At 36.9% G+C, this 9,436-nt stretch overlaps 1 protein-coding gene across 2 annotated transcripts; it reads left to right on the top strand.

Moving 5' to 3' along the window:
* The first annotated feature begins 2,772 nt into the window (after window positions 1-2,772).
* Window positions 2,773-7,944, top strand: LOC104438214 (solute carrier family 35 member F2). 2 transcript variants are annotated; one of them, XM_039302619.1, is made up of 12 exons: window positions 2,773-3,083; window positions 3,235-3,329; window positions 3,531-3,588; window positions 3,794-3,985; window positions 4,231-4,307; window positions 4,448-4,530; window positions 4,740-4,791; window positions 5,438-5,506; window positions 5,907-5,993; window positions 6,079-6,143; window positions 7,297-7,461; window positions 7,561-7,944. In XM_039302619.1, the coding sequence occupies exons 1-11, from the start codon at window positions 2,945-2,947 to the stop codon at window positions 7,403-7,405; spliced, it is 1,026 nt and encodes a 341-aa protein (XP_039158553.1). In that variant the 5' UTR covers window positions 2,773-2,944; the 3' UTR covers window positions 7,406-7,461; window positions 7,561-7,944. The 2 variants fall into 2 exon arrangements, with proteins under 2 accessions (XP_039158553.1, XP_010049626.2); XM_010051324.3 differs by having other exon boundaries at window positions 2,776-3,083; window positions 7,556-7,944.
* Window positions 7,945-9,436: the final 1,492 nt, after the last annotated feature.

Below are 9,436 nucleotides of genomic sequence, written 5' to 3'. Positions count from 1 at the left end.
TTTTGTTGAGACAGTGAAAATTATAAGAAAATAGACTTTTGGGCATTAAATGCACTCGATTTAAAGGAAAAAGTCCATCCATTTTCCATTGAAGTTTAATATTTTTGCTTAAAAAATGAAATATCAAAGGGACATCTTTCGAAATATCGACCTAAATACAAATATTTATTTATATTGTTACTTTTGTACATGCAATAAAATTGATCGTGTGCAATAATTATGCAGTAATGTGAAACACTTTCAAATGTGTATCTATACCGTGTATAATATTCACATACAAAATTAATTTGGCTTAACAATATAATAGAATCCCTTATCATATTCATGGAATTAGAATGTATCGATAGTGTAATAGGATATTTTTGGTAAAAGTGTAATATTTAAAAAAAAATTCAAAGATAAAACCCATGCGAAGAGTGGCCCTAGCACTAGTATTATAGTAAGATAGACTTTTGAACGTAAAATGCACTACCATAGATAGAATGAGACTAATGGGTATTTTCTTTTTCAAATTAAAATCAATATTTTGTATTCTACATGTGTTATAGAAAGTGGACAATGGACATTAAACTAAATTAAATGGGATGAGATATTTCTTTTCCGAGAAAATAAGTCAAAGAGTTCTCCAGGAAAGTGATAATTAAAGGAAATTCTTTAAAACTCCCAAACGTAAATATTTAATTGTACTTTTATTAGCATATTAGCAATTAAATTGACTATGCACGGTAGTTATGAAGTTGAGAGAGATATTTTATCAAACCGTTTCATGGGCACATGGTAAAATTGATTCAACTATACATTAGGAGTATGCAACCGAATTGGGTTTTCCTAAAAATCAGACTAGACCACCCGGAAGATAGGTCCAAGAACAAGTTTCTGTATGAATCGGTCCGATTCCATTTTTTGGGAACCTATTAAAATCGGTTCCAAGTAAAGGTCCACCCGAAAATCGGATCGATTGGAACAGTTTTGGAACCAATCTTTACTAATGTTAAAAAAAGAAATCCTAGTTGCCTCACTTTCTCTCCTACTCTCTCTCTCTCTCCCTCTCTGCGATTTGCCTCCTTCTCAGTCGCCCCTCTCTCTTACTCTCTCTCTATACGCCCAACCACCATCGTTGTCGCCACAACATGTAGGAACGCAACCAAACTCGTTGTCGCCTCGTCTCGTTGTCGCAAGACTAGCCATCATCATCAACACAGCATAAACTTGAGCCAGGTGAGTCCAAGATTGATTTTTTTTTCTTTTTTTTTGCAGGGTTTTCAATTTTTTGGGGGTAGGTTTTTACAAACTCTTTGATTTTGATGCCGGCATTAGGCTTCCAGGTGTAGGCATTTTGGTGCTTGGGCAAGCCGCGCCAATTGTCATCTCTTCTTTGTCTTCGGCTCCTCTTTTATCTTATCCTATTATGCAGAGTGCAAGAGAATTTAATAAGAAAGAAGTGCTTTGAAATTCTCAATTATATATATATATGGTTTGGCCACATAGAACTCGAAAAGAACCTATATTTGGTTTGGCCACGTAGAACTCAAAAAGAACCAATTCTCACACTCATTGAATTCACAGGAGTTTTAAACAATCAACAGGTAATTCATAGAGATTTCAAGATAAGACGCGTGCAATGTATTGGCAAGAATACCGGATTATTTACCAAAAAAGTCATAAACATTTTAATTTAGTTAATTTAATCCTAAAACTTTTGCAATTTGTCAATTTAGTTCAATCAATTAATTTTGACCAAAAATCACTGATGTGGACATTAACTGGCCTATATGGCATAACCATGCAAACGAGAACAATTTTTTTTTTTGGATTTTTTAATTGTTTTGATTTTTATTTATTTTTCTTTTCTATTTCATTTACTTTTCCTCTCTTTTTCTCCTTTAATTTTTTTTCCTTTTCATTGCGGTCGGCAAGTGGCCGACTATAGTTAAAAAAAAAAAAAGAGAAGAAAATGAAAAGAAAAATAAAAAACAAATAAAAAATTCAAAAAATTCAAAAAAAATTATCCGCGTCAGCGCCAATTGTATCACACAAGATGGTTGACATCAACATTAGGATTTCTAGTTAAAATTTATCAAATGGACAAAGTTTACAAAACATTTAAAATGTTTAGTGTTAAGGGTTAATACTCTGAAAAATCCACATATGATAAATTTACTCTAAACTAATTTTTTGATCACCAAAAACCCTAAACTAGTACACCTTTGACAAATTTACCAAAAACCGATACACTTGTGATAAATTTATTCTCTGTTAATTTCCGTTAAAGTTTGCTGTCAATTATTAAGTTAAATTATATGTGACAATTGACTGGTATACCAATTTGAAATTTTACTCTCCGTTTGTCACAGTTTACAGTTTTTGTAATTTTTTTGTGGTATTAATCCAATTTAACATGATGTACAAGTTTGAGATTTTTGGCGGTCGAATAAATTAATTTGAGATAAATTTGTCATAAATATATCGCTTTATAATTTTTTAAAATCGGGATAAATTTGTCATAAATGTACCAGTTTGGAATTTTGGATTAATTTGTTACACGTATACCAATTTGAGGTTTTTCATGGTATTAACCATATTGTTAAATAGGTCAAATTTAAACATTTGGGATTGAATTCATACAAATATAAAGGTTCGGAAATTTGGTAAGTTTCCCCGAGAACGACAGAACTTGAACCTTGTACGGAACTGAGATCTCGTTGTGGACCAACCGAAGAGTCGCCCAACATCACTTGCTCTGCCGCTCACTCGCTCTTCAAAGCACCCAAACCAAAAGCCAAAGAACGGTAGATGCACCCAGTTGGTAGATGTCAGCAGATGCAACAGGGCAGGATTTGAAAGATTTCATGTTGCTCTCGCTACGGAGACACTCAAAAAGGACCCATCTTTCGGTTAGAAGTGGCCTTGTTCTGTTCTGGGTCGGACATAGTTTCGAACGAGAATGAACTGTTTCGATGCCGTGAGCAGCTGGTGGAGAAGCCAGGGGACGTGGCGAATGGTCTACCTCCTCTTCCTGGGTCAGCTCGTCTCTTTCGTCATGGCACTCATGAGCTTCTCTTCTTCTCTGATAGCTGATCTCGGTAACTACTGGAAGAGAGAGGAATAGTTTTTTTTTTATTTCTTTTTCCCATCACGTGGTTCCTTGAGATTGCCATTATGGTGAATGATGAAATGGGTTACTGTGATGATTCAAGAGTCAAGTCGTCTTGGTTTTTGGCGAAATTTGTGCAGGTGTGGATGCGCCTCTCACTCAGATGTTCTTTGCTTATTTAGCTCTGGCTCTGGTTTTTGGAAGCATCTTGATTTACAGGCGACGCAGGCTTCTGGTATATTCATTGTTTTGTTCTTCTCCCTGTACAGAGAGTCAATCACTTTTTTTATGTACGAGATTTTGGCCAAGCCGAGCTACTGCGCTCTGTTAAGAAATTGGCATCTTTTTCACTCAGTTGGCAAGTTCAAAAGCTGAATCAAACCTGCAATTTGTTGATATGAAATTTCATTTTTTAGGGGATTCTTTTGTTTGACAGGTTTCGTGGTACTGGTATCTACTTTTGGGAATGATTGACGTTCAGGGAAATTATTTGGGTGAGTTGAAAAGCTCTCTCTCTCTCCGGGAAAAGCAATTTCTCTTTAAGCAATTGAACGGTAGAACCATTGTCTAATTAGCGGTGAAGTAACACAAATCACACAAAATCTCCCTTCGTTGATCTGTACAGGAACTTGACCTTCTACCCTTAAGCAATGGCATCTTTTTGCGTTTTACTGATCACCCCAAACTTCTTGATGGCAGTTAACGAGGCATACCAGTACTCATCGATTACTAGTGTGACACTTTTGGATTGCTGGACAATAGCGTGGGTCCTAGTCCTGACCTGGGTGTTTATAGGAACTCGGTATTCGCTGTTGCAGTTGTTTGGAGCCGCATTGTGTGTTCTAGGCCTTGGCTTAGTGCTTCTGTCCGACGCTGGAGTGGCAGGAGGAGGTGATAGATTTATTATTTTGGACCGAACGTCTTTCCAACTTTTGCATACAAGATGCACTTGCATCAGTTTACTGACACAAATTATCTTGGATTAGTTCATGTCAATAACATATACAAATTTTGGTCTCAACTATCACTTGGTTCTCTAGAATCATACAAAATCGACATGTTTATAGCAGACAATTGTCATCTTCTTTGGAAAATACAACATCAATCCAAATTGATGATCAGAATTTTCTATTCAGGTGGTTCAAAACCTCTTTTGGGAGACATACTTGTTATTGCCGGGACTGTCTTCTATGCCTTAAGCAATGTCGGGGAGGTCAGTGAATGCTAATGGAATCTACTTTAATTTTTCGGTGGCATTATATGAGCACCATTTCAGACTCCAACGACTCTGATCCACCTTTTCAAGTTTCTCACAGACTTATTAATTCCTCTTTTTCCTTTTTAGTACTGCAGGAATTCTGCGTAAAGAAAAAGGATCTAGTGGAAGTAGTGTCCATGATTGGCCTTTATGGAACACTAGTCAGTGTAGTTGAGATGTATCCTCCATGCTGGTGCTAGAAAATAGAAGCTGGAAATGTGGGTGCTTATTTACAAAAAGTGTGCCATCAAAAGCTTGAGCTTTGACCTGCTTATACTCTGCTGCAGTCAGTAATTTGTATCTCATTCACATGTTGGGAATATGGCTGGGAAATGTTGCTTATGCTGTTGGCTGATGACATTAATCTTATTCCTTAATTCTGATTAGATCCATATTTGAAAGGGAGAGCATTGAATCCATCACGTGGTCTACAGAACTTGTGAGTAAGAAGTACCTCCAAACCTTCTTATCACTATTCTTGTTCAAACTGTCTAAAGTTCAATTATGTCTTTTGAGTCATTGTATAGTGGGAAAGCCTCCTTACTAAAATCATCTTTTGCCTTTACAATTTATCCTTTTAGATATTGTTATTATGGTAATCCACCAAATGAGTTAATCTCCTTAATGACAATATTAACAAATATGCATGTTTGGCTCCTTCCAAAAGGAAATAAAAAGAAAAAAAAAAAATGAACGATATGCCTGTAGCTGTCTGGCAAGGGTATCATTGAGTTATTATAGCCATTACTTGAAACGGCATATGGTATAAACATACATGAAAACAGGTAGTGTAAATGTCAAGAGAGTGGTAATTTCTTTATTTTTTTCTCTTTCTTTTTGCTGATAAGTTGTGACGTTGAAAATTAAACATGCTTACACATGGTATATCAAGTTGACATTCTTCCTGTCTTTTCACTGGACATGCCATAATGTATAGTGCCCCCTCTGATAGTAGACTTAGTGTTCTGTGAGTATTTTTTGCTCTTTGTACATTGTGTTCCATTGACCTGCATACCTCAGATTCTCCAGTACTTCAGTACTTTGCCCTCTATTTTGATTTTCCAAGCCCTCTGGTTCTGTTTCAGGTACTAGCTTTTGTTGGTTATACTCTGTCAACCTTTGCATTCTACTCAGTTGCTCCTACGGTCCTGAAGGTACTCTTGCTCTTTTGTGCCAGTTATTGTTGTTTTCCTTAGAAGTCTCAAAATCTATCAGTGTAGTTAAGTATATATGTGCACTCACACCATCTCCTTTAGACCAAATCATGAATCGTCCAGACAGAAAGTATTATCTTCCTAGACTTATGATTGGTCAAGTTAGGTTCATGTTTTCTCCTTCTCTGATGTACATGGTAGTCATATGAAACATTGTGGTTGGTGCAATTATTTACTGCTCTGGATCTTATCTTTATTGGAAATATTTTTTCCTTTTTAGTGCAATCTTATGGTGAGATCTCTAATATCATGACAAAAGAAATGAGATAAAGTTATCCTTCACTAAATGTTTGCTAAGAAGTAACTCTCAGTATCTCTAATGAGAATAAGTTGCCTACAGATGAGTGGAGCTGCAATGTTCAATCTCTCTCTACTCACATCTGATATGTGGGCAGTTGTCGTACGCATCTTCATCTATCAGCAGCAGGTACAATCGTTCACATTATTTGGTTACTGTCAGCAGCTTTTATTTTCATATTTGACACTATGATAGCATTCACCTCTTCTTTCAGGTTGACTGGCTATACTATCTTGCTTTCGCCATCGTGGTAGTTGGCTTGGTCATTTACTCCAACAAGTACATGTCACAACTCATCCACAAAATGTTCTTCTCCATTTTATTCGGTTTACAGTCCTCGATATGCCTGTATTTCTTGCATAGATGTAACTTTATGATGCATATTCTCATGCTTAGCCCAGCCAATCAACCATTTTCCATTGGCCAAGCGCAACTATCCATCACAGGAAAGAAATTCTGTGAGATGAAGTAACTGAATTGTAATCCCAAAACAATGAATGAACCCAAATAGAAAGACGATGCCTCCACCTAGTGAAAACCTAAAAAAGATAAAGAGTAGGGGCGTGTCTGGATGTATATTTACCTTTTGTTTTTTGCTTAATCTAAATCTTGTGGCACGCGCACTTGACTTTGTTTAAATCCTAGCACTTGAAATTTTCATAACGTACAAATGTTGAAATGTAGATTGACATCTATTTTTTTGACATTTTTCTTTATTATTGGAAAATATTTTTTGTTTGGCGAGAGTCAAAAAAATACTTTTTGATAGAACTTCACTCTAAACAAACCAACCAAAATATGAAAGGGATTGGAAGATTTGTTATAGAGTGTGACAAACTCTGTGAGTTTTCGTACAAGTAGATCATATTTGGCATTAATAAGTTTCTCCTACATCACTTTGTAAATTGTTTTGTAATCCAACCTTTGTATCTTCTAGCATTAATCGAAGATAAAGACAATAAAGGCAATATCAAAGGACCTGTGTTACTGATTATCGGTTGGCTGAATTTATCCTGGGTGCTTTCTTTTGTCTTGTTGAATTAAGAAATTCTTACAGGGTCTGTACAAGTCATTCTGCAATTCACTCTCTAATCTTAAGCATCCCATTCCATTTACTTAGAGTAATTAAATTATGAGAGTATCATCTCATTTTTTGACCTACTCATGTTACTTCGTTATATTTGTTAACAGATGTTTAAGAACATTAGGAGGGAAGTATAAATCTATCCTACTTGGAAAAACCAGTTAGGGAATGTTATGCTTAAAGTTGCAAAGTTGGTGGTATCTTTTGCTGGTTAATGTATGAGTTGCGATAGCATCAATTTGTATGATCCTTTAAACTATGAACCCACATGAGTGCTTAAGTTTTATATAGACATGCTTCATTCTGGAAGTGTTTTCGTGCAAAGTTGACGGTGTTATTGATGTCCAGCGAGAAGGGACCTGAAGTTGTACATGCCACTGAGGATGGAAACGTGGCTCATTATCAAGTGCTTAGCAATGGAAGTGCAGTTTCCCCTGAGGAATCTTCACCCTCGTGATGCAAGTTGCCACTTCACATTACAGTCGACTGTCCACATCCTAGTAGACTCGATGGGTAATTACCAAAACCTTTGTCGTGGCTTGAATAGATTAGATTTTAAGTGCAGAATTCCTTGACGAGCTTGAGATGGTTACTCTGTGATGTGCAGGACGGACTTAATTTTTTACCCCCAACTGGTGCTGCATCCAGTTGTTTAATCTAATTGTGCTTACAGAGAGAGGCTCTGCTTTGGCTTGATATGATCAAATTCCACTGGGTCACCAAAACCATGGTATGGCTACAATCTATCTGCGAGGTTCTAGTTCGTCTTGTTGCTGAGCAGAGAAGGCAAATTTATACACATAACAGTCTGAAACAAGATGCTAGGGCTTCTCTTACACAGAATGAGCAAAAATATTTTGAGCTACATGGACAAATTGCTGAATGCAGAGAACTTTTATATATTTATTTTGATTACTCACCCACTTTGATGTGGCAGTGTTTCCTGCACTAATTATGTATTTGCATAGCTGGTAAACGTATGGTTGATTCCATCAACACATGTTACATGGTGGTCTTCTTCTGCAACAGGGATTGTTCCTTACATGAGCACATAAAAATTTCCCACAAAGAAGGCCGGAGGGTCATTGACCCAATCAACTAGACCGATCATCTTCTTCCGATGGATGCAACCAACCTAACTTGCACGTTTGCTAGCACTTCTTCTAATCAATCGAAACATCAATCTCATTAGTTTCTTTGCTCCCTCGTTCTCATTTCTGGCAACAAAATCTCAGCTAAGCAGGCTGAGTGTAGTCCCTATTATCAGCTGTTTTCTGCCACATCTGGCTATCTGCTTGTGTCAAGGCCTCTGTTGTATGTGTTCATCCCAGTCTCTTGGCTTCTCTTTCTGGTCGTCACCCCAAGTCAGTCATCCTCATGTTTCTTTTTCCGGGAAAGAATCTGCTACCCTTCGAAAGTGTGGCTGTCGAATTTTAAGCACGCAGGAGGCAAACTAACAACTCTTAACTCATAATTTAGTGAGAGAAACTCAAATCTACACATTCGACCAGAGAGAAAAAAATCATCGATACGATGGTGAGATGTGACATTGGAGACAAGCCTGAAAGGTCAACGAGAAAATGGCCGTATGGTATAGGCAGGTATACCCTTAGAAATTTCCGATGCCCCGATCCTTTGCCATGTGACCGACACCTCAATATCCCTCCCTATATTCTTCCTATGTTCATTTTACCTCTCCTGGGCAACCGTCAGCAAATTCAAAAGGATGTCACAGCTTCCCTTTAAAAGCATCACATCTTCCTTCCATAGATACCAACCAACAGAAGGAAACCCATTCTTTGTTAATCACTCTAGTAATCAGCAAGGCCATTCTCCCTTTCTTACTGCCTTCTTATCAGCTTTTCATCCATCTGTGTCTACAGAAGAGATCTGCTATTTTGCTTGTGTTGTCGAATCGGCAACTCCTCAGGAGTGGCGAGAGACTTTTTTTTTTTTGGGTCCTTTGCAGGGACTTCAACTAAACTTTGAGAATTCTACTATGCTTAATTACGATCATCAGGATTTAGCATCAATTTACAGATTACAAGGGAAATGACTGCTTTAAAGGTGAATCACATTTTATGAGGTAAATTTACCAACTTCCCTAGCGAAGTGGAGACAACACTGCTACCCCTACCTTCAACAAAACGTTCTGAGGTAAAATTTAAAAAAATTACAAAAATTGTTAATAGTAACACCGACCATGCCATGTAGGATCATTGGTGTCCATGTTATTGATTTCCAGCCAAAACTAACAGAAAAAAGTTACTTTGTCTATCGTCAAAAGTTTAAGACAGAATTGGCCGCCTTACAATAGTTTTAGTACCTTTTTGGACAATTTTCCGGTTTTCAAGATGCAGATGTTCCTTGCGAAGGAGAAACATCAAGCGGCTTCCATATAAATTGAAATATTACTTACCTTTTTTGCATGTATTTTCCATCGTCTTCGATACTATTTATTTTGTTGATGAGGTTAATTGATTGTTCC

This window comes from Eucalyptus grandis, chromosome 1, assembly GCF_016545825.1.
Source record: "Eucalyptus grandis isolate ANBG69807.140 chromosome 1, ASM1654582v1, whole genome shotgun sequence".
NCBI lineage: Eukaryota > Viridiplantae > Streptophyta > Magnoliopsida > Myrtales > Myrtaceae > Eucalyptus > Eucalyptus grandis.
The sequence above is the reverse complement of the archived record's forward strand: the minus strand, read 5'-3'. Positions and strand labels throughout refer to the sequence as shown.